This window comes from Ovis canadensis, chromosome 7 (assembly GCF_042477335.2).
Source record: "Ovis canadensis isolate MfBH-ARS-UI-01 breed Bighorn chromosome 7, ARS-UI_OviCan_v2, whole genome shotgun sequence".
NCBI classification, from domain to species: Eukaryota; Metazoa; Chordata; class Mammalia; order Artiodactyla; family Bovidae; genus Ovis; species Ovis canadensis.
This window is the reverse complement of record NC_091251.1, coordinates 26,486,194-26,511,189: the sequence shown is the minus strand read 5'-3', so window position 1 is coordinate 26,511,189 and position 24,996 is coordinate 26,486,194. Positions and strand designations below refer to the sequence as shown.

Here is a 24,996-nt window from a genome sequence, read left to right as displayed (position 1 = left end):
CTAGTTTTCTAACCTTTCTTGTTGCCTAAATGATTCCAGCCAAGGCTAAGAGGTGAGCTAAAACGTCCCTCGGGCTGGGCCGTGGGCCTGGGCTAATCGCAGGCTGTTATCCGCCTGAAGGCCGACCACTCGGACCGCCCAAGTCGTCACACCTCCCCCGTTTGAGAGAGACCCCGCGACCGAGGGCTCCGCTCCCCAGCGCTGTGGGGCAGACTCGGAGAGCAGCAGCTAGAGTACGGTCAGTGACAGACGAGGGTTTTACGGACCGAAACCCTCCAGTGAGAATCTGACTTTCCATAAGTCGCGCTCATCTGGATTCCATTATAAATGGTGGCCCAGAGCCAACACTGAAATGGGTTTGGCCCGGGTGCAGAATGACTGCAAAACAAGATGGATTCCAAACATCTGGAAAAATGAAGAGAAGGGGGAATGACTTGCGAGGTGCTGGCTCGGGTTGGCGTGTGGGTGCCCCTGCCTCTGCCGTGGAGTGGGGGCTGGGCGCACAGACGTGCCTCTCGAGGCAGCTCCTGTGCAGGTGTGGGAAGAAAAGGAATGGGCAGCTCTGGGCCCACACCCGAGCGGTCTGAGAGCTTCGACAGAGCAGAGCAAGGACACCCCTGACCAGGGCTGCATTTAAACCAGTACATGAAATTCTGAAAGAAAGGCATTTCTAAGCAAATAAATATTGTTCCTTTGACTGCTGGCATCTCCTCTCTTCCCTGCTTTCTCGGTTTTAAAATCCTAGATCCTCAGGATTACCAGGTCAGAGAAGGAGCCACAGAGGAGGGAAGGAACCCTGAGAGGGAGACTTAACTCCTTGGAGAGGGTCGTCCTGAAACCATCTGCCCAAAAGAAATGAGGAGAATGCCACCATTGGAGGCTCAGCGTTTCCACCAATGATGCAACAGGCAAGTCAGTTTCCCTCCCTGGGCCTTCGTTCCCTCATCTGTACGACGGTGATGATACCAACATCCCCACCCAGGGTTGTGAGGATGAGGCGCTTCCAGTGCCTGAGAAACTGAAACGCTGGGCAGGCGGCGCTTGGCTCTTCCTCGTCTAATGGGACTCCGCCCCGCGCTGATCCCCGGTCCCTTTGCTCTTCGGGGAGAGGGCCAGCCTAGCTCATCTCTGAGGAGCCCCGCTCGGCTGTTCTGAGCCCCCTGAGGCCCCTGCGGCCCTAGGACAGGCGCCCCAGCACCCACCTGTACTCGGCTCCCCAGCCTTTGACGAAGCTCATGCGGATGGTGCACATGCGGGTCAGCTGGTACACGGCCTCGAAGCCCTGGTTGACGGACTGAGCCAAGAGGGCGGCGAACTCCTGGTTGTTGAAGATCTTCAGGTTGCACCCTGCCAACGGGACAGACACAGAGCTCACAGGGACAAAGACCGTGCACGGCCTGAGCTCCCCTCCTGGCTAAAGCCACCCCACAGGTCATCCCCCAGACCAGACTCCTGGTTGTTGAAGATCTTCAGGTTGCATCCTGCCAACGGGACAGATGCAGAGCTCACAGGGACAAAGACCGAGCACGGCCTGAGCTCCCCTCCTGGCTAAAGCCACCCCCCAGGGCATCCCCCAGACCAGACTCCACGCTCAGCCGCCTTTCCACCCTGAAGCCAATGCCACTTCAATAGGGAGATGCAGCCAACACAGCTGGAGGGGGTGCTCAATCCTGGTCCGTAAGTTCTAGTTCCCAGAGTGGGGGAAGGCTGAGGGAGATAGTCAGGGGGGCTCTGCCCTGGGTGAAGCAGCCAGGCAGGACTCCAAGGAACAGAGAGACAAGGCTGTGACCTGAAGGTGCCCTTGGCGTGGGGCATGGTCAGCCACCTGGGGAGCAGAAGCCCGTGCCCTTTGATGGAGGGGGCGCCAGACAGGGCAGCTGAGAGGCTGCCCAGCCTGCCATGCTAACAGGAAGTTCAGCAGAGGGTCCTGGGCACCTTCCACCCAGGGTTCTCCAATGAATCCACCTCTGCTGGGACCAGGGGTAGCACGAGATCTGGGCACAAGGCTGGGTTAGGGTGACATTCACAGGAAAGTGAAGGTGTGTGCCTAACTCTCCTAGCAGTACAACCAGAGACAGGCATACGTGAAGCGTACAATAAATCTCCTCTTTGAAGTCCTACAGCCCAAGTGCCAGGAATGTGTCAACCAGAAAAATAAAAGACAAAAGCACACGCCGGAAATGCCCCAAAGGTGAGCTGAGGTGACAGTCACTAGCGGGCCAAAAATGACTGGGCCCCTCGGCTGGCTGTTTGACTCTGGGCTGGTCCCTTTCTCTTCTAAGCCCATATCTCCCTTATGAAAGGAGAGGCTGGCCTCAGGAGCCCCCAGCTCCGACATTCCAAGGACTAACAGCCAGCACCACAGCCGGCTCTGCCCGAACCAGAGAGGCTGGGAGGGCCAAGGGGTGGGCAGAAAGCCAAAAGTGCAGCTGGGCTTCCTCTCCTTGTCTTCTCTGAGGGGACAGGAGGCGGCGCAGGGCCCACAGTGGGCTCCAGCCCCTGTCCAGCGAGCAGCAGAGGGGCACACAGCCCTAGGCTCATCCTGGCTCGGCCACTTACTAGCTGTGTGTCCTGTGCAGGTGACTTAACCTCTCTGAGCTTATTTCAACATGCCTCCTTGCCCGGAAGGCTAGAGTAACTGGAGAGGACCAAGTGAGCCCCAAGATAGACATGTGCTCTGTAAACGCAACCGCACAACCTGGGAACAGCACCACTAGCGTCTCAAACTGCATTCTTCAACTGACCTTGCCCATGACCCGCCGCACCACCATCATCTGCCTCTTGGCAGGCAGGAAGACATGCCGCACTCGTGCCGGAGGCAATGGCCTGAGCCACACAATCCACCTGCCGGGCGCAGTCCATGCTCTGCGGCTGCATGTCCCGGGAGGAGGGGGCCTCGGGGCTTTCTGCCTCGGCTTTCTATGCAAGGTTCTAGGTAAGATCAGCCTCTTGCCTGGTCTTCTACCCAGAGCTGGCCCTGTCCACACCACCCTCTGAGGTGAGCCAGGTGAGTCCTCCACCCCGTGGAGTATGTAGTCCTACTCAGAAAACCCTCAACAGTCCCCTTGAGTAAACGTGATCTCGTGTCCTTCCATGGCCCAGTCCCATCCTATTTTCTAAACATATCCCCAACTGTCTTAAACAGCCTCCAGCACAGCCAGAGTGCAGTCCACACGTGCCTTGCCCTCCTTCACCCCTAGGCCTTTGCCCACATCATCCCCTCTGCCTGGAATGTCCTCAGCCCCTGCCCCCATCACCCTGTGCCTACCCCTTCCACACTGGTGCAGGCCCATGGCTCCTTGCAAGCTCAAATGCCTTACCCTCCATGAAGCCGCCTCTGAACCATCCTAACAGGTAAATGCTTCTCCCCTTGGGTCCCACAGCATGTGACCTGTGCTGCTTGCTTTGTGCTTAGCACCACCCTCCCTTGTATTAAGCACATTTGAGTCTTTGCCTTGTACACTCAGCTGATGGGTACACTGAGAGGGCAGCAGCAGGGCTTCCTGTACCCTCCCATCCCCCTGCAGCTCCCAGCATGGCTGTAGGAAGGAAGGAGGAAGGGAAGAAGGACGCAAACAAGCATACTACCTCAGCATCTGTGCACACAGGCAGGAAACAGGTACCCACAGATCAAAGGTAGACCTGTCAGATGCTGCGTCTGTTCTGCGGAGGTTCCAGGAGGTCACAGTAAGACAGCACGGCACAGAGAAAACCCAAGTGAAGCATCTCCAGATTGTCAGTGCAAACACCAATGAGGAGAGAAGGAAGAAGAAAGCTTTCCGGCATCCCAGGCATGCGCCGCAGAGGAGAGGTCCACAGGGAAGGGGTGGGTGTGTAGGTGGTGGTACCTGGTGGAATCTTGCAGACGGTGGCTGGGTGCCAGCCATAGCGCTGGTTACAGTTGGGAGACTGCACAAAGATGGCGCTGTCACTGAGGCATTCTGCGAAGACCTCCCCTCCGATGTAGTACAGCCGCACGCCCCGCCCTAGAGAGATTCAGGTTAGCCTGGACCAGCTCTCTGGCCCCCACACAGTGGTCCTGGCGCCCGCCGCAGCAACCACAGGAGGCAGAGCTGCAGTCAGTGTTCCAGGCGGCTGGTTCTCCAGCAGCATCACCAGGCAAACGGGACCTGAGTCCAGGCCTAATCCCACCAGGAGGTGCTGGGTGATGCTGGGCTGCTAAACTAGGGAGGCAGACAATGAGAGGAAAGAGCACAGGTAAGTCTTAATGGTAGCCTCCACCAGTGATCTGCCACAGGCCCCAGCCAGTTACTCAGCCTCAGCCTTTCTTCATCTGCAAGATGGAGATGATGATAATACCTACCTCACGGGTGCCTGGTGAGCAATAGCTGTTGCTGCTACTATTAGGTCCCTTCCCCTTCCAACATTCATGTAGTTGGAACCTCATGTAGTCAACCTGCAGAGCTGCTCAGGCAGCAGACACCCCAGGAGCCCTTCACTGCAGGCATGGCTTAATTAACGCCACCCCCTGTACCTTTCTCCTCTCGATGCGTTTTTCTAAATCATTCCATAGGTCTACATCATTTCGTGTTCCTTCATCTCTTAAATCCACTCCAGATGGACAGAAATTATTTTTAAACTGGCCCTGCAATTCAAGCGGTTACATAAACCCTCCAACAATCCTCAGCAATCCTCGGCCAGGGGATGTACTCTTCTGCCTGGAAGGCCTCTGTTCCCACTCCAGGCGGGGAGAGGCCCTGAGGGCTGGGAAATGGAGCCAGATTTCACTTGACGTGGAGTGGGATGGAAAGCAGGTGATCGGTTACAGGCCTGCCACCTCGTCCCACGGCTGTCCCCTGCCCCCACTCCCCTGCTCTGCCTGGCTCGGTGCTACAGGACTTGGCGTCTCGAAGACCCCAGGGTGCCGGCAGACCCGGGGAGGGGGTGCCCAGTATTACGTCAGTCAAGAGCAGGAGGCAGAGGTGGAGGTGGGAAGACAAGATCCAAAGAACAAAAATGTTTGTTTGGGTAACTTTTAAAATACTATTTTTAGATACAGAGAAGTATGAAGTGAATAAACAAACCTCTGTGTATACCACTGCAGGTCTTTTTAAAACAAGTGGGAGGCTGTCTGGGAAGGGTACGGGCTTGGGGCGGAGGTCTCTGTGTCACACACTTGCTGTGCGCCCTCTGCCCCTCCCTGGAAAGTGATCCCACTGCTGCAGGCCCATGGCTTTCCAACTCTTACCTGGAAAACCCTCTCTCTACACGAGGTCTTCTGTGAAGGCCCACGATACAAGCAAGAGCAGAGGTGCTCTGGTTCACATGGGCCCGGACCCCTGCTGCCCTGCTCAGCTCTTGAGTTTGCTCTAGAGCCCCTCGGCCACTGTGGATGCACTGAACAATGTCTGAGAATACCCACCCTCTCTACACCATCTCTACAACCCTTCCAGGTGACCCTGGATCACAAAGTTGTGAACATCCTCAGCATGATAATTTTATGAACAAACTGAGGGACACATATCAAGGCTTCACCTTCCCTATACTAAGTGATCTTTCACCACGGGCTGGGGCTCAGAATACAGTGTTAGCAGCAGTGCTGTCCCAGCTGCAGGCAATGAAAGTGAAAGAAAGGGAAAGTTGCTCAGTCGCGTCCGACTCTTTGCGACCCCATGGACTATACAGTCCATGGAATTCTCTAGGCCAGAATACTGGAGTGAGTAGCCTTTCCCTTCTCCAGGGGATCTTCCCAACCCAGGGATCGAACCCAGGTTTCCCGCATTGCAGGCGGATTCTTTACCAGCTGAGCCACAAGGGAAGCCCAAGAATCCTGGAGTGGGCAATACCTCCCGTCTTTTCACCTTTTCTAAGTTCCTAGGACAACTATATATGAAATAAACAAATGAAAGATCACTCCTCCGAGACAGTCTATCTACCGGTCTGCGCTCCGTACTTTAAGGGTATTTTTATTAAGAGAATGGCACAGCTGCAACCTGGATTCTACCTGTCTTACCCTAAACAAGGGGACAGAGCCTGAGGGGCAGGTGAGGGGGGCGCGGCACAGTGGCGGCCGGTGGGTCCCCGCGGGGGCTGGGGTGGGCTGGGGTATCGCGGCCGCCCCTTACCGATATGCCTCCGCGTCAGCTCCACAGCCGCGTTCCGGTTGACGTTGGAGAGCAGCCCCAGGCAGAAGCGCTCCGAGTTGGAGGGGTCGGTGAAGCCATCCACCGTCATGGACGGCTGGGAGGCGTGGAATGTCTCCCCGACGCGCTGGTTGAGCTCGTAGTAGGAGATGGAGCACCAGAAGGCCGGCTCGCAGTAGGTGACAGGCTGCAGGTCTGGGGAGACAGGCCAGGCTGCTGGGTCAGGGAGTCCTTCCGGGCTCTGGGCTCCTGGGTGGGGTCCCCTGGATGCCCTGGAAGACTGTTTCCTCACCTCTCAGAGGCATTATGATCTCCCCACCCTGTTCCTGTGCAAAACTCGCAGGATCTGGGGGGCAGAACCCTTAGGTTTTGGGAGACGCATTCCGCCGGCCTTGGCATTGTTTAGCTTGAGCTCATAAAGGCCCTGCCCCGCCTGGCCTTAGGTCAAAGCCATCTTCAAGGAGGTGCCAGGCCAAATCTGAAAGGCCCTGGGACCAACAGACACCTGGGCAGATGCACCTGACAGGCCAGGGGTGTCCAGGGCAGTCTGGTCCCGCCACCTGCCTTTCTTTCAAGGTCCCCATAGTAACCCGTGCTGGTCTCTGCCCCCTAAAAGGGCCTGCAGCTTCTGGTTCTGCCTGATCATGGGCCAACTCCTAGCCCTTCTCGCGGTAGCGTCCAGGCCTGTGAAATGGCCAGAAGACGAGGCTGGTGCGACCCCGGGTGTCCATCCGTGTTCAGCAGTTGCAACCACACAGGCACCAGGTGCTGTCTGCGGCTGAGCCGGGTCCCTGCCATTGATTACGGAAGCTATGCTCCACACGTATCCAGATGCCATCCATCAGGGCGGCTGAGACACACACCTAAGAGAAACTGAATTTATCCCAGTTGCTAGCCTGTGTCTCAGTCAAGGGCACCTTAGAGCAAACTGCCATCCTGTTAGGGGGTGGTTCTCAGAAGTGGTAGGCACTCTGGAAATAGGTTTCCCCTCACGTGACCCCACACCGCCTTTCCTGTGACTCGTGCCACCTGCAGCTGTTCCAGGCTCCACACCTGCCCAGGTGCCCTCCCTCCCGCCTGTCTCTCCTTCATTGCTCATGTCAGGGTCCGACCTCCTGGCCAGGGGCCAGGCCCTCATCATTCCTCATTTGCACCAGTGCCTGCCCGCTGGCATGGCCCCATGCCGCCCCCTCTGCACCCCAGTCACCCCTTCCAGCCATGCACTGCTCCCGGAACCACATCCTGCACTCTGCCCCCTCGAATCCCATGTGCTGGACAGTCAGGGAGCTTGCTGCTCTCGATGCTCCATCGCGGGTCACTCACCGTGGCTCTTATTAATACATGTATACATACACATGGACGGTCATTCATGGTGCATCTCTGGGGAGCTGGTGAGAGAGTCCAGGAGGGCTCACTGGACCAAGTCTCAGCCCTGGCCCACGACCCCTGCTGACTGCCCACCAGGCAACTTCCCAGAGCCCACGAGAACCTCTGCTCAGCTCCCCAAGCTGCTGACAGTATGTAAAGCCCAGGAGAGAAAAACCCAGCAGCAGTTCCAGGTGGGGCCAGGTCTCCCTGCCGGGCAAAGTGGCCCTGACCTCCTTCCAGGGTCAATGTCCATGATCCCATCTAAGGGTGAAAAGAAGATCAGCACACACAGGAAGAGCTGCAGGCAGGTGACAACCTTGCCCTTGCCACACCCAGGAAGAGTCAGCCGGAGGGTGAGGACATCTAGATCAGGTTTCTCCACCTCAGCACTATGGAGATTTGGGGCCGGGTAACTCTGGGCTTGGGGAGAGAGGGTTCTGGGGGCTCCAGGATGTGTGTGGCACCCTCGGCCTCTAGATGCCAGCAGACCACATCCATCTTGCCCTCCCAGCTGTGACAGTCAGAAGGGCCTTCAGACATTGAGAGAGGTCTTCCAGGGGGCAACATAGCCCCCAGATGACAGCCACTGCCCTAAATGTTTGACCAGGTCATGGAGCCCAAGCTTCAAGCCAGACACAGACCAGCTGCGCACTGGTGAGCAAAGCGGTTTAGCTCGGAGTTTCAGTGTCCACATCTCCCCCTGGCCACCCGAGTGGAGAATCTTCTTTCTCACCCGGCACTGTTTTTGGATGGACTGAGAGAATTCAAGTGGAGAGCAGGGCACGCATCAGACACTCAATAAATGGTGTCAACAGCAATTAGAATAATTTCAGTTGTTCAGACTTGAGAACATCCTGTTCTTGGCCTGACCTCCAACCAAAGGGGGCAAAGTGTCCTTGCCCCTCCTTCTCCTGCCAGGGTGAAGCAAGGGAAGAGGAGGGAAGGCAGGGTGTCCAGGCTACTTAATGGTGAAGGGGGTATGATGGGGGCCGGAGCGACCACAGCCCGCGGCCAGTACCCTGTAGGCTGGACTGAGCCATGTCAGCCACATCTGGCTCTGGCGTTTCTCGATGTTTGACATTCCGATGAGATAAGTTATATTCTAAACAATGTGATCACTAAAATGTGAGCTATGTTGCTTTGGAAATCTTAAGAAAAACAACCACCACCACCTAAGAAATCAAAGTGCACTCCAAGCCTTCAAAGTGGCCCGGCAGCGTGTCAGATCTAGAAGGTACTGGGGAAGGGCTGCGGGCCCCGCATCCCAGAGGCAGGCTCTGCTGACTTTGCTGCGCAAACTCAGGGACATGACGTCCCTCTCTGGCCTCAGTGGCCCAGTCTGAACAGTGACTGCAGTGTACTGGAAGCCACTGAGAGCAGACTGTGAAGGTCACGGGTCACCCTGAAGAGGCAGCCGTGACTGATCTGGGCTGGCCTTGGCCTCCCTAGCCAAATACAGAACAGCGTCCTCGTCCTCAAGTGATAAAGCCAAGTCCAACACCCCCTGGGCTTAGTCCAGGCACACTAAGTCCTGACCCCGCCCACTTGTCAAAAGAAGGGAAGTCAGCAGGCCGCCTGCTGGGTAACACGGGGCCAGAACGCCATTCTGGTGATGTGTAGGCTTTGAGGTGTCTCAGAAACAGAGAGATTCTGACCCTGGGGTCCTCGCCCAGAGGCTCTCCCAAGCAGATCTGAGCCCTTATCTAAACATCCCTGCAACTCGCGGATGCGCACTACAGAGTGCTGTGGCAAACACAGGCTGCAGGAGCCTGACACATAATTAAGCAGATGGTGGTTTGGGGAGTGGAGCCGCCAGGCCAAGGCCAAGTCTGAAGGCTGCCATTTCAGAGAGTGCTGTCTGGACAAGCTGACCCACGTTCAGAAGCAGCACCCCAGCCGTGCACTTACTGTGGTCTCCTAACAGCTGCCAGTAAGCCCCGCCTTTCACCTCTCCCCTCCCATCATCGCTCAGGGCTTCCTGCAGGCACTTACGCCAGGGGAGCTGCATGCCTGAGTACGCCCCCTCCGGGGCTCTGCCTTGAATGGCACTTTATTTTCAAACTGCATATCTGCCCTCATTTCTTTTCCAACTAAAGGACTTATCCACACCCTGGTTCAGAACAAGACCAAGTCAGGACCCTGGGATAGAGAAGACTATAAACAGGCTAACCATCAAATTAGACAGCTACTAAAAGAGCACTCAGGTTGGCTCTGAGCTCCCTAACAGACAAGGCAAAAAGGGGGCATGACATGTGACCTGGCTCTGGTTGGCAAAAAGAAAATTCTTACCAGTTCTGTAGCCTGCCTCTTGAGAAACCTGTATGCAGGTCAGGAAGCAACAGTTAGAACTGGACATGGAACAACAGACTGGTTCCAAATAGGAAAAGGGGTACATCAAGGCTGTATATTGTTACCCTGCTTATTTAACTTACATGCAGAGTACATCATGAGAAACACTGGACTGGAAGAAGCACAAGCTGGAATCGAGATTGCTGGGGAAAAATGTAAATAACCTCAGATATGCAGATGACACCACCCTTATGGCAGGAAGTGAAGAGGAACTAAAAAGCCTCTTGATGAAAGTGAAAGAGGAGAGAAAGTTGGCTTAAAGCTTAACATTCAGAAAACGAAGATCATGGCATCTAGTCCCAACACTTCATGGGAAATAGATGGGGAAACAGTGGAAACAGTGTCAGACTTTATCTTTTTTGGCTCCAAAATCACTGCTGATGGTGACTGCCGCCATGAAATTAAAGGACACTTAACTCCTTGGAAGAAAAGTTATGACCAACCTAGACAGCATATTGAAAAGCAGAGACATTACTTTGCCAACAAAGATCTGTTTAGTCAAGGCTATGGTTTTTCCAGTGGTCATGTATGGATGTGAGAGTTGGACTGTGAAGAAAGCTGAGCCCCAAAGAATTGATGCTTTTGAACTGTGGTGTTGGAGAAGACTCTTGAGAGTCCCTTGGACTGCAAGGAGATCCAACCAGTCCATTCTGAAGGAGATCAGCCCGGGGATTTCTTTGGAAGGAATGATGCTGAAGCTGAAACTCCAGTACTTTGGCCACCTCATGTGAAGGGTTGACTCACTGGAAAAGACTCTGATGCTGGGAGGGATTGGGGGCAGGAGGAAAAGGGGACGACAGAGGATGCGATGGCTGGATGGCATCACCGACTCGATGGACATGGGTTTAAGTTAACTCCAAGAGATGGTGATGGACAGGGAGGCCTGGCGTGCTGTGATTCATGGGGTCGCAAAGAGCCGGACACGACTGAATGACTGAACTGAACTGTAGGGTAAATAAAGTTTGTCCTGGGCACTAAATCTTAAAAGAACTCTTCAGTGGGGCCACTTCTCCCCTACAACAGTCAATACAGTCAGCCAACCCACCCTGGATTCAAGAGGGTCGCAATAAATGCAGAAGCAATTACATAAGGCTGCTTCTGGGGGTAAAAACTCTGAACATAGCGGCTCACAGGCTCCTCCGGGAGGACAGGGCAGGGTGACCTGCCCCAAGGAAAGCGGTTTCGCTTCCCCAGGCCAAGGGCTCCGCACACCTGGTGTGGCAGCTGACGGCGTGCGCCCAAGGCCTTCCCTCCACACAGCTCTGCTCCCAGTCAGACTGCTGAGTTTGTGCTAATCCCTCTTCCTGTGGCAGAGGTGCTGGAGACGCAGGAACCTCCCGCTCCAGCCGCTCTCAGCCCTCCCGCCCGCCCCCCCCCCCCCCCCCCGCTGTGGTGAGGGCCAGATTCCTCGAGGGGCAGGGGGCACTTAATTCTCAACTGGCCCCCTGCCAGCCTAACACACTGGCTGGCTCTGGTTCTGAGCCCAATTCCAAGCTGGCATGGACTTTCTGTTTTGTTTAAGGGAAAGAAAACAGAATAAAACCCAGAAGGCTACACTTGGATTAAGGGATGCCTATTAAAAACACGTGCAAGAGATCCAAATCCGGGAAAGGAAAGGGGGGAGGCCCGAGTGGAGCAATTAGCTTTCCGCTATACGTCAAGCGCAGGGAGTGGGTGAGGATCGGGCGTGCCGAAGCAGCGGAGCTGAAGGTCAGAGCACCAGCGCCCGCCTCCGTCTGGGCCCTGTGGAAGGAGACTCCACAGCCTAGGCCCCATCTACCTTCCTACTGCCTGAACTGCTCGTCCCCCTCATCTGCTGGGACACGACCTTCATGGCCCAGCTCAGGTGGCTGTGAAAACATTCTCACCTCTGGTGTCTGAGCCACCTGCCTACCTAAAGGTCAGGTCCCAGCCGGCCCAGGACAGTCATCCCAGCAGCTGGGCACCAATTCCAACTGGTCTCGTGAAGGATTAGGCAACAAGCCCACTTTTACCCAGAAAGGACCCCTGCTCTATCAACCTAGGACCAGTCTACTGAGACCAAGAACAACGGAAAGTCTCAGAGCTGGACGGACGCCCGGGAGTCTGACGGTCCAGCCAGCAATTGACTTCCTGCCATGAAGACGTTCGCCTGTGGTATCCCGAGCTTATGAAAGACGAGAGCTCAACAAGGCCTTGGAAAAGACACCTGGGATCAGGTTTGGGCTGTAAGGGGGGTCCCCTGCCCTCTCTTGAGGGATCAGGGGTCTTCCCGTGACCTTGGCCACCAGGGCCCCTTCTCCCAGCAGGAGAAGAAGGCAGCCTCAATCCAGGGCCCTCTGGGAAACCATCACCTCCTTCAACTCCAGCTCAGTTCCTGCCCTTGGACACCCCCTGGTACCTCACTTCCCCCAGTCAAAGCCTCTCCAGAAATGTCTCACTCTAAAGCAAAGAACAACTTACTCACAGGCAGGATCTGGCTCGCTATCTCTCTCCACCTCCCCCCAACCCCCATGCATTTGCCCCAATCCTTGACCTGAATCCTTAGGAAATTCCAGGTGACTCATGCAACACAATGTGTAATAACAGGAACCTCACCTGCTCACATCCCTTCCCCGCACAACAAAGCCCTGGGATCTCCCCAGAGCCTGCCACTGGCCAGAGGCTGAGCTGGCTCTCAGTCACTCCTGGGGCTCCCCCATGAGGCACCCCAAGTGGCTTCACTGTGGCCAGAGGCTCAATCTTTTGCCTGGAGCAGGAAAGAAATGAAGAAGTAGCCAGACGTCCTATGCCTGCTTTCTTTTTGTATAATAACTTCTTTATGAGAACTAGTAGGTGTCCTGAGATGCCCAGATGTCTCTGGAACTCTCCGTGTGCCCGTCAGCATGCTGCGGTTTGGGACGTGTGGCCGTGAAAGAGAAATGCAGGGGTGGTGGCTGTGTGCTGCCCCAGCCCCGCCTTTATCTGTCTGCAACCCACTGCCGAGGACTGGAGCCCCTCTCCTCCCCACACCTGCTCTCCAAAGGATGCCCTTGAACCCCCGAGGAGCTCTCTTCTTACGCCTCATTTGGCATCTCCACAGAACCTGCCTACCCCCTGCCCTCAGCACCTCTCTCCCCTCTGACTGTTGGGCCCCATCCTCCACCTGATCCCCGAGCCTCTTCCCGAGGCATGTCTCGTGAGTCCATCCTTGGGGCTCCCTCTCCATCCACTCCCAGGACTTCAGCCAAACCTTTGTCAGTGTTTCCCAGGTGAGGTCTATAGAATGGTCCACGGGATCCTAAGAAAGAACTGTTTCGACAGTGGCCAAGTCCCTGGGAGGAACGCTGGACCAGCCAGGCCTCCTTTCTGCAGGACTCTCAGAGGCTTTATGCTGCATTTATGCTGCGAGTGCCCTGGGGGCCCGAGCGAGCATGGGACAGGCTTTCCAAACTCACCTGATGACAAAACCATGTCTCTGGCCCCACTATGGGCAAGGCTATCACACGTGCTAATGGCTCTGAAGCTGCGCCTCCAGCCGAGGCCTCTCTCCTGACTGTCCCGCTGCTTCCTGGACTCAGGTGAGCAGAGGCGCCTCCCCGTCACCCTCCATGCCAAACCCCATCCCCCATCTCCTGGGGTCCGGCCGCAGTGACACGGAAGCCGCCGGGTCTTCCCAGCTAAAGCTGGTCAATAAATGCTGCTGATTCAGGCCCATGGTGCTCGCAGATGCCTTCACCTGTTCCACTGCGTATCTCTAAAGCGTTCATCTCAGCCTCCTCCAGTGCTACAGCTTCCTAAGTGGGTTTTTTGGGAGGGGTGGGGCAGGGATGGTAGCCCCAGCAATTTCTCCTAAAATTTAAATTTCACATAGTGGCCAGATTAATCATTATGAAGCCACCATCAGATATGCGCCCCAAACTCGAAACCCACAGTCTTGCCTTATCCTGTAGGCAAGACGGGGCTACAGAAGTGTGGCCTTCTGCGCTCTTTTCTCAGCCCTGCCAGCCCCCTCAGCCTCATCTCCACTGTGCCTCCCACAAGCCAACCCACCACGCTGCCAGCCATCCCCAGATGCCCTTGCATGCCAGTCCTTGCATCGGCAGAGCCCTGCCTTCCAATTCTGCCTGTCCTCAAGGTCCAGCTCACACAGGCCACCACACCTCTGAGGTCTCCCCACCAGCATGCTGTGGTTTGGGATATGCGGCTATGAAAGAGGAATGCAGGGGTGGTGGCTGTGTGGTGGCTGGTCCTGCCTGGCACATACAGTTCCCCTGTCCTGTGTGTGCTGGGCACAGTACATCACCGGAGACAGACACCGCCAGCCACTCCACCAGACAGCGAACGTTTAAGGGTCTTCAGCTCTGGACCCCCAGCATCGGTATGTACCAGGAACTCAGTGAATGAATGAGTAAATACAGAGAAGACACTGACCACCCGGCATGATGTCCCCACTGGAATGCCACCATTCCCTCCTTTAAGCCCTCAGGGTATTTCATCTGCACCTACCTCTTGTTCTATATAAGAGGTTATTTACAGTCCTGCTTATTTACCCCAACAAGGCCAACAACACTTTGATGTCAGGGTCTGGGGCTCCTCTTTGAATTCCCCTACCTGGGCCGGCATACAGACACCAAGCAGGAAGTGCTGGCAAATGGCTGAGTGAGGAAGAGACAGGCAAGCAGGCAGGGATCCCCGCCAGGGGCAACATGGGACACCAGGACCCTCAATCTGACACTTGTTCCCTCCCTGAGCCGAGTTCTACTGAGTGAGAAAGGGGAGAGCTGGTCCAGCTGACCGAGCAAGGCAGGGTCCTGCTGCATGTAGGGGCACAACCTCTGGATCCCCAAGGCCTGAGGTCCCCATTTCCCAGCTGTGTGAATGGGACAAATACATTAACCAGTCTGTTCCTTGGCTTCCTGTTCCACAGAATGAAACATTAGAGCAACACCACTGTATTTAGTTGTCACAAAGATTCAGCTAACACGCATGAAGTGCTCTGACCAACGCTCAGTAAACAGCGAGTTCTCAAGAAATGCTAGCCATTATCATCACCATCCTCTCCTCTCCATCCAGCCCTGATGCCAAGGCGATGAGACTGCAGGGTCCTATCGATGGTTTTGAGTGGGCGAAGGCGGGGGTTCAGGGCTCGTGAAGCAGAAAGGAAGCCGGGCCTGTCCACACCCGAGTCTCACCATGAGTCCTTCGTGACTCGTCGGCTGACTCGTGCCCCCATCCACATCTTCCCAGCAGAGGGGCACCCCTCTCTGTCCACCGGGCTTGGAGGCTGTTCCTTCATTTGGAAGAGATAGCCTCAGAATTCCTGACCCTCAGACAAGAGGCTGAGGGATAGGGCTGCAGGCTGGGAGGATCGTGCCAGTCGGGCACTCTGCCTTGGGGCCAAGTTCAAGGACACGCTGTCATCCTGGTCTACACAATCTCAAGGGGAATGCAGAGCGAGCACCCACCCAGGACAACTTTCAGTCCGAACCACAAAGTCAGGCAGTGGGGTTGCCAGGTCAAGCAGCAGCTCATGTCTGTAGACTGAAAGGGCTGCCGTGGTGGGGTCAGAGGGGTCATCCTCCAAAGCGGAAACCGCAGAGTGAAGTTCACAGTCACGGCCTTCAGGTTAACGTAAGCTTCCAGCCTTCAGCGTTTATGTTTAATAACTCCATCAGTCCTTTCACATTGTAAAATAATACCATGGTGTATGTTCCCAAAGATGCTAAAACAGACCCCCCAGTCACATTTCACACTGCCCACTTGTCAGCCTGTATTAAAGGGTTTTTAAGATGACTCTTCATCTGATGCTATCAGTCAAGGACTGGGAACAACTGGGAACAGAAGCCAGGCCAATCCACTCTGATTCACCAAGTCTGGATATTAGTTCCTCCTTTCCCTGAGCCACAAGTCAAGTCCCAGCAATACAGGCCAGAACAAAACCAAACTCACATTTTTCTAAAGCTACCAGACCAACTCAGAAAAAAAAAATCCCCCTAAATGAGAACTGAACAAATATTTCATTTGTTCTGAGCCCTCTGGCAGGCCCCACGCTGAAGCCAAAAGATGCTCCTGGATTAGAAAAGCAAATCTCCCAGAAATCAAACATCTGAGGGAAGGTTGTGGAAATGATGGCCCAGCCGCTCCAAAACATCATGAGATAATGCAAGATGATCAATGAGACATCTAAGCATGGAACTGTGTTTACAAAATAACAGAAGATAGAGGAGAGAACTGAATATGAAGTATTATCTCAAAGGCAAAGCACAAATATATGTGCTTGATCCAAAGACATCAGAGGACCAAGATAAAACAGACACATTTGTGTTAGGGTGGAGGGATTATGGGTAACTTTGTATTTTTTTTTTAATTCCTTATATGGTACTCTTTTAAATAAAAATGACATCACTGTCAGATGAGGTGCTCAGATGAAATCCAAGTAAGTGTATCTAAAACAAGTCCCCGAAAGCTGGGGGCTGTAGTCTGCAGCGGTGCCCATGGCTTTGCATCAAACCACACACGGATGCTGGCCAACCACAGACCCTTGTATTTCTACAGCACAAGGTTCAGGGGATTTTCCTTCACTAATGCCTAACCGCCTCCCCGGGGAAACACACGCCTGGCCCACAGCTGCTTTTCCTGCCACCGCTCTTCTCAGGCTTCCCATCCTGTGGGTGACCCCAGGAGCTATGTAAGCAGAAACCTGATGGGCTGTGCTGGGCGGATGGTGGGGGGCGGGGGGAGCCTCACCTTCAGGGCCTCCTTCCCACACCAAGCACCAGCCAGGGCTACAGCTAAAGGGGGTTCAAATCATACAGATAAGGAGCTACTTACCCAGGTTATTGTGTGCTGGGGACATCGGATTCGGGGAGAGGTTTGGAGAACCTGCGAGGTAAGACACTGCTGTGAGACTTCAGAAAAGACTGTTGGCCTGGGAGCCAGATGACAGGATGTGTACATCACAGTGGGGCGGGGAGAAAACCCTGGGCTGAGCCTCCACGGCCCAGGAGAAGGCCGAACCTCCTATCTCCTTGCCTGTGCGCTCCCTTCCCCAGGTCCCAGCTTCTTTATCTGTGCAACCAATAGATGAGAGGATGACCTCGGAGTCTCTTCCACAACTAGACGGTTTGATGCATCTAACCAAGCCTGCAGCATGCGGCTGCTGCGGTCCCAGCCTGCACACACAGATCCCACACTGACACGCCCTGTTAACTGAGCCCCGCAGAGGGACAAAAGGAGCAGGGAAAACCCTCTCCCCAGCTGATCCAGGCCCCCAGCAGCGAAAGTGAAGCTTGCAGCCGCCCAGACCCCTCTCTGCTCTCAGAGCTCAGGGTCTGCAAATACCAATGCAGGCATTCCCAGGTTTCAGGAAACTCACCAAGCTGCCTCAGACACCCCACAACTCAGCAACCAGACTGACATTTTATGTAAAACATGATGCTACACATGGGAAGAAGTCCCAACTACCCAATTCTTCCTACTCTGTTATCTTTACTCATTACTCCCTGTGGGTGGGTGGGGAGGGAGCACACAGCATCAGCCTTCAGAAAACCAAGCTATCGCTTTTCCAAAAAGCAACACAGGGCTGGTCCCTCCATCGTCCCTGCACCAATGGGGCTCCAGCTCCAGAGAGTTGTTTGTTTACTGACTGACAGTCCTTTGCACCCGGATCTACTCCCTGAAATCTCCAGTCCTCACCACTGGGCCTTCAGCTTAGGCTGCCTTGAGCTGTGAGCGGGGGTCTGCTCCTGCCCCTTAACTCAGCTGCGACCTCCCTGAGGCCCAAGGGGGAACCATGGGTTTCTGTCTCACCCCTCGCACCCAGCCTTCTGGGGCATGTGGAAAAGTCACAGAAAAAGCACAGCTTTCAAATCTTCCATGGTATCTGGACATGGCACCACGTAGCCACAGGTCTTTGGCAAAGTGGTTCAAACACTTTGAGCTTTGATTTTTTTCCCCTCAGGTATAAAATGGGGATGACACCATCTACTGCGTGATGCGTAGAAATGAAGCGGAATGGTGCACACAAATATGCCTCCACCACGGCTTGTACACAGGAGGTGCTTAGTAAGCGTTGGTCTCCTGTTCCAGGCTGGTCCAAGTCATGGAGACCCAGGAAGTGGGACCTTCTCTCTGGCCTAAACAGTCATGCACACATATCTGGGGAGACACAGGGCTGGACAGGGAGAGCCTTGGGCCCCAACTGAGATGCTCCTCCCGTCTGCTGGCAGGGAAGTCAAGCCCATGAGCAACTGGACTGGTTTGAGTGAAGAGCAGAGAATAAACAGGAGACCCCACCCACCCACGGGCTGGCTGGGGTCCACAAAGCCCAGGGCTGATATTCAATAAGCATTCATGTCCACAACAGGGTCCTACAGGTACACTATGGGAGGAGACGAGGAAGGGAGGACAGAGAAAGGAAGGGGAAGACACAAGAGTTGAGAGGGTGAAAAGGTGGCTGCTTGCCCCATATAAGACCTTCTCCTCTGGTCTGTTTGCACAGGCAGACTTGGTGTTACTGTGCTTTGCAGATGCTATTTTGTTTTTTTACAACCCTAAGGTTTGTGGCAATGCAGCATCCAGCCGACACACTGGCACCATTTTTCCAACAGCATTCATCGGCTTCATGTCTTTTGTCCCCTTCTGAAAATTCTCACAATGTTTCTAATTTTTTAATCATAATTATAATTATATTTTTGATGGCGATCTGTGATCTTTGATAGTTACTACTGCAAAAAAGATGTTGACTCATTGAAGGTTCAAATCATGGTTAACATTGCTGGGCTATCAAGTATTTTTTAATTAAAGGTGTGTACACTACTTTTTTGGACATAAGGCTATTGGCCACTTAATAGACCAAGACAGTGTAAACATAACTTTTACATGTACTAGGGAACAAAAAATTTGTGTGACTTGCTTTACGGTGGTTATCTGGATGTCAAACCACAGTATATCGAAGGTTTGCCTGTAATCCTTCCATAAACCTGAAGAGTAGCGAGGAGGGGGCTGGTTTCCCATGCCAGTGTTTAAAGCTGCGAGCTTACGGCAGGCGCTTGGCATCAAACACAGGTCTCCAGTGCATTCTGACTGGGTTCACACCGTCATCCACTCATCAGCGGTATGTGGAGGCATGGGACACGATGCCCAGGCTATATATCAAGTGACCACGTTTACAGTAGCATGCACGTCCCCTGCATCCTTCTTTCGGGAACTGCACTCTCTTCTGGGCTACGTGCAGGGCAGGTGGCCCCGCCACATCGGACGGCTCTGCGTACCCAAGGCATGCCTGCCGTCGTCGGAAGGGAACATCTGCTTGGCTCCCTCCTCCTCACCCAACCACATGCAACCCCATGCACATGCGATGTGGCAGCTGGGGTTCAATTCCAGAAGCTGCTGGTCTGAGGCCAATTTGGTCCCAGAACAAATGAAGCGGGAACATCTGGAGATGTGGCTGGAGATGACTGGGCTGGGTGCCTCATGGCAGGAACACACAGATCACATTTGGGCATCACACAAAAATACATGCTTCGGGGCCTTGCAAAGGTCTCGCTCCTGAGCTGTTTCAGGTGATGAAGCCCACCCTCCATCACACTGCCAGCAGCTTCTCATCTGCTTTCAGCCTGCAGGGGCTCCATGTCAGCCTCTGGCTACACCTGAAGCTTTGAATGACTGGCCCTCCCCGTCTTTGGAGGAGGATGCTCTAGCCACACGGAGCTCTCACCCACTCCAGAACTCACCAGCTCTCCTCCCCACAGCCCCTCATGACTCTGCCTGGCACACTGGTCGGCCTGTCCTGGCAGCCTGGCCAAGCCCTATATACCTCCAAGACTCAAGGCAGGAAAACCTACACTGCAAGTTACTGCTCAGTCCCCCAGCACTTTGTCCCAGGCTGGCCGGCACCACCCTGTTTTGTGCCACATAGCAGCTTCCCTCAGGGCAGGCATACAGGAGACAGCACGGTGACTGCGGGCTGTCTTGTTGGTCTCCCCCGCACACCATGAGCCACTCAGGCTCCTCCTCTATCCCAGATCTGGGCCCATAGTGATTGCTCAGTAAATACTGGATGGAGGGACAGAGAGAAGGATGGAGAGAGAAAGTGCGGAGAAGGGAATACAGAGAGCGAGATGGAGGAACAGAGGGAAGGATGGGGAAGGGCGAGCACTCAGGACTAGGAGCAGAGACTCCACAAGACTCTGACCTGCATCCATGCTGTGGTTCATCTGGTGGTCACTGGTCTCTCCATCTTCACTCAGGTAGCCTGGGGGTGGGGTTTCTGGGAATTGGAAGGAAGGTGGTTCATTACCTGGCCTCTCTGGTTTGGCACTTGAGCCGCCCTTTGCAAACTCACAGATTCACGCCACTACGCCAGGGGCGGGAGCTGAAGGACTCTGGGCCTCGGACCCCTGGCTCCCGCTGTCCTTGTGTGCTCATTCTCCCTTGTTCCCACCTGAATCACTCTGAACTTTGTTCACACTGTCTGACTCCCCGTCTGAAGTGCCTATTTCTACAGCCTCTGTGGCACTAAACTTCTCCCCATCCCTCAACACCAGGTTTAAGCCCACTCCACTCCACCCCCCTACCCCCGCAGTGGACTCACCTGTCTCTGAGGGCAACTGCCTCAAAACACCCTCTGGCTCTACCACCTACCCCCGTACCATGATCTGCGGCTCCTGAGGGGACGTCTCACGTCTCACGTGGGATGCAAACTGCATGAGAGCAGACTGCCATGCATTCCTCTCACTGAGCCCCAGGCCCTGACTGACGTCTCTGCTTTGCTGAACAAACAGAGTAGGCAACCCACCCCCCAGGCACCAGAGCCACCTGTGACGGATGAAAGACCGGGGCTATGAAGCAGGTCCTTCCTTAACGCGCTGACCCATGCACACAGCCCGAGGTCAACCTCAGCACGGGGAGCTCTCTCGAGGCCAAAGGCTAGTCCAAACTAGACGGCTCCGAAAGGAACACGGCCCACCTCTGCCCCAGCTACCCAAGTGCAGGGTCTGGCCAAGCACTGCCAAGCAGTTTTCCTGGACTCCTGGAGTTCTGGTGATTCACACATTATTTGCATGTAAATTACGGGCTTCTAAAAACATTTACACTCTGACAGCAGAGCCCACTTCTCCCTTTAGAGTAAAACCTCCCACCCGGGTTGGAACCCTCCCAGGGCTTACTTACAGGGCCCGTTCTCCACACACTGCCCTGCCCTTGGCCCCAGCTCGGCCCACTGCCTCTGCAGCCCCCAGACCTTCGGGTTCAGGGATCCTGCCTGAACTCCAGCCCCGGGGCGGGGAGGGTGGTGAGAGAAACACAGCCTTGCTATTTCCGCTTCCAAAATAAATGACTGCACCGAGGCCGAGGCCGGGCGGAAGGGTCACGCCGCTGCTCCTCCATGCCAAGGAAAGCATCATTAGTGAGCGGGGAGCCAAGGCCACGGGTCCTCTCCCCACAGGGACGCGGGTCTGAGTCAGGGGCCTCGGGCCAGCGGGTGTGCGGAGAAGGGGTGACGGGGCCGGCCTGCGCCCGCCTCCGGGGCTGGCCTGCTGCTCGTGGGTGCCTACCTGGAATATTGCTCTGGGGCTCGATGCCGGCAGGGAAGTTAGTGTTTTCGGGGATGGAATGGCTGTAGTCGTCCAGCGGGGGGAACTCGGCCGGGATCTCTGTGTGGCGGGGCACCAACACAGGCGGTAGAACTGTGCAGAGGAGACAGAGCGGAGGAGGGTCAGGGCGGATGCCAGGCTGGACCTAAGCCCCAGTACCCCCAAATGCACCAGAGGCCCGCCCTCAGGAAGAAGAGGGGGAGGGTGTCGGGAGGGGGAGAGGAAGAGGCAGAGGAGAAGGATGCCCGGTAGACACCTGCGGACCCCACAGAGGCCGTACCTGGGGTCTCTACCCTCTGATAGTGGTAGGGATTCACGCAGACCTCGTCCTTCTTCATGTTGAAGGCGAACTCACACAGCTCCATGGCCCGCAGCTCGTGGTGGCTGTGCAGGTCGGGCCATCGCCACAGGCGGCAGTAGATGACATGGGGGAGCCCCTTCCGGTGGGACACCTGCAGCCGGCCATCCAGGGACCTGCCAGGATGGACGGGAGGAGCAGAAACCGACAGTGAGGGGATCTGGCCTGCCTCTGCCCCAAGTCCAGCGCGCCGAGCTCCTGGGAGCCTGGCAGAGACTCAGAAAGCTCCCCCCACAACCAGCACTTGTCCGGCTCGCAGGCAGAGGGCCTGCAAATCAGAGAAGCTCTGGGTGTGCTGGAAGGGGTCCAGGAGAAGAACAGAGGCCCACCCAGCAGGCCAAAGGCTCCTGGGCCGGCAGAGCAGACCCAACTACCCTCCCCAACCTTGAAGGGAACACCACTGAACTGTGCTCTGCAAAGGCCAGGCGAGGCGGAGATGGGCAGAGGGGCCAGGGCTGAGCTAGAAGATGGGAGCTCTTCAGGAGCCGACATGAGGACCACAGTGATGCCGCCGAGGAGGATGACAGCACGCAGCCCATCCCCAGCGGCTCTCCAGGCTCACCCAGTTCCCTCCTCATACACAGGAAAACAAGGGGGAAAATCCCTGTTTCAGCTGGGGTCGATGAGGTGGGGAGCGAGGGAGGGACATGAAAGGGAACTTTAACTGGTCAGGCCCTACACAGCAGGCCTCTCAGGAGCCCCTTTCTGTGTGCGGGCTTCTTGCCGGTGGCCCAGGCGCCCCATCCACGGCTCTCCCCTAGCTCAGAGCTCAGGCCTACAAGGTCGTGTGTGAGCAGAGCTGCGACCCCACTCCAGGCCTGGTTCTGCCTCAGTCCCTGGCCCAGCTCGGCCCAACCCACCACCCACGGCAGTGTCCTGTCCCTGTGCAAGCCATGTCTTCTGTGGTGACTTGGCCTCTGAGCAGCTGACCTGGTGCCCACCGCATCCCCCTGTCCAGGCTACAAAACGTGGTCCTTGATGGACCAGTGGCATGTGTCCACGGGAGCTCTTCTAAAAGGCAAAACCAGAAAGCCTACCCCAACCCATTATATCAGAATCTTCCTCTAAAATCCCCGGGTCATCAGCCCGAAGGAAAGCTGGAGCAGTGCCATAGGCCGTGACGATTGGGGAGCTCAAATGGCAGGAGCACCATCAGCCAAGAAGCAGGTGGGAGACAGGGGGCTTCTGAAAAGATGCGAGACTTCAGGGACAACCAGGATTAGACGGGTGAGGAGAGTCCATACACACAGAATTCTTTATCAAGGGATTTCCCTGGTGGTCCAGTGGCTAAGACTCCATGCTTGCAATGCAGGGGGCCCGAGTTCAGTCCCTGGTTGGGGAACTAGATCCCGCATGCCATCAACTCAAGGTCCTGCATGGCACAACTAAGAGTTGGTGCAGCCAAATTACAAAGAAGAAGAAGGAAAAAAAAAAAATGAATGCTTTATCTAACGAGTATTTCACGAGCTCCTACTTTGTGCGGCACGAGGGATACAGCAGTGAGGGAAAGAGAGGAAAAGAGGCCACAAAGCGGTCCCGGCTTCTGTGAGCTTCCAAGGGCAAGGCCAATGTTAACCTACTAATCAGGTCAGTGACAATGAGAAGCGAAGAGCAGGGAGCTGCAAGTGTATGTGACCCTGGGGACGATGCCTCACTGAAGAGCGAGACAGGGCATCTCTGAGGGCATGGTGGTTGACCAGAAAGTCTAAAAGGCAAGTAAGCAGACAAAGGGGGCTGAGAGGAGGACATTCCGGGGAGAGAGAGAGAGCATGTGCTAAGGTTCTGAGAAGGCGGAAAGCATAATGGGGAGGGAGACCAGATGGAGGCCAGAGTGCCAGAGAGGAGGGAGGCTGGGGCGCAGGAAGGGCTGCCTCCACAGGGTCTCAGACTCTGGTTCTGCCTTCTTCCTAAGAGCCACAGGAACCCTCTGAGGTGTGTAAGTGGAAAGAGTGTGTGTGTGCATGTGTGTATGAAATTCTGGCTGTGGGACAAGCAGACTGGAGGCAGTGGTGGTGGAAGGGTCAAGAGTGGATGAGACGGGGAGTTCTCTGGTGGCCCAGTGGTTAGACGACTCCCTGCTTTCACTGCCAAGAGCCTAGATTCGATGCCTGGTTGGGGAACTAAGATCCCATAAGCCAAGTTGCATGCCCCTCAGCACAAGAAAAGAGTGGATGCTGATGGATGCTCTTACAGATAGAGAGAGGCCCCCAAAGGCAGTACTGCCCTCCCTACAAGGTGGCTCATCCTTGGACCCCACTGGTCAGTGGGCAGGACGTTTCTGATGGCTGGGCAGGGCTGGTGGAGAGGCATTTAAAGCTCTCTCTCCCTGCCCCCATTCGACTGAGGGTACCTGTTTTCCTGAATGAATGGAATTTATGGACACTGTGAGGGAGGGGCCTGCCAGATGCCACCAGAAGTACCAACCAAAGAGACAGAAACAGGAATCCAGGCAAACTCTCTGAGTCACTGGCCCAGGGGGAAGGAGGGACAGAGGTCAGAGCCGGGCTATGGCACAGGGGCTGCAGGGGAGCTGCTGACTAAGGGCAACTCCAAGGGTGTAATTACCTCCCTCCTGCGGGGCCCCACACCAAGGAACCCCAACAGCCCCAAAACAGTAATTAGCAGGCAGAACGAGAGAAGACAGCCTGGGACTCGCCCCTGAGACGCAGAAGGCAGACGGCCAGATGTGGAGTCATGAGACCCGGGGTCAAGGCGAGGTTCTACTCTTCCGCCTGTGAGACCCTGGGCAAGTCTTGAGGTCTCTGGGCCCCTCAGTACCTCATCTGTAAAATGGGAACATTCTCCCCCCACTGCTGCACTTGACCTCACGCAATTTTCAGTATCCACTCAAAAGTGCTTTCTGGAGGCTTCCCTGGTGGCTCAATGGTGAAGAATCTGCCTGCCAATGCAGGAGACACAGGTTGACCCCTGATCTGGGAAGATCCCACGTGCCACAGAGAAACTAAGTCTGTGCATCACAGCTATTGACCCTGTGCTCTGGAGCCCGGGAACCACAGCTGCTGAGCCTGTCCACCCCAACAACTGAAGCCTACACGCCCTACAGCCCATACTCTGCAACAAGAGAAGCCATTGGAATGTGACGCCCACAGTTCAGAGCGGCCCCTGCTCACCATAACTAGCAAAAGCCCTCATCCAGCAACGAAGATCTAGCACCGCCAAAAATAAACAAAATTATTTTGTAAAAAGTCCTTGGTGAAGTACCAACCAATGAGTGTTATTTTTCCACACCACAACGGACCCT

General features: G+C 55.3%; 2 protein-coding genes across 4 annotated transcripts in view; one reads left to right on the top strand and one right to left on the bottom strand.

Annotated features, from left to right (window-relative positions):
• Positions 1-2,122, top strand: part of AAGAB (alpha and gamma adaptin binding protein) — an 84,808-nt gene extending 82,686 nt beyond the window's left edge. Inside the window, exon 12 of the transcript XR_011258069.1 lies at positions 746-2,122. The gene's annotated coding sequence lies outside the window, so the exon portion shown is untranslated. The remainder of the gene's footprint in view (positions 1-745) is intronic.
• Positions 1-24,996, bottom strand: part of SMAD3 (SMAD family member 3) — a 127,281-nt gene that overhangs the window by 5,566 nt on the left and 96,719 nt on the right. For all 3 annotated transcript variants that reach the window (XM_069595467.1, XM_069595468.1, XM_069595469.1), the window contains 7 exons: positions 21,657-21,850; positions 21,338-21,469; positions 19,978-20,052; positions 16,614-16,664; positions 6,087-6,299; positions 3,849-3,986; positions 1,203-1,347 (listed from right to left, as the gene is read on the bottom strand). In XM_069595467.1, coding sequence (XP_069451568.1) covers positions 1,203-1,347; positions 3,849-3,986; positions 6,087-6,299; positions 16,614-16,664; positions 19,978-20,052; positions 21,338-21,469; positions 21,657-21,850 — 948 coding nt within the window. The remainder of the gene's footprint in view (positions 1-1,202; positions 1,348-3,848; positions 3,987-6,086; positions 6,300-16,613; positions 16,665-19,977; positions 20,053-21,337; positions 21,470-21,656; positions 21,851-24,996) is intronic.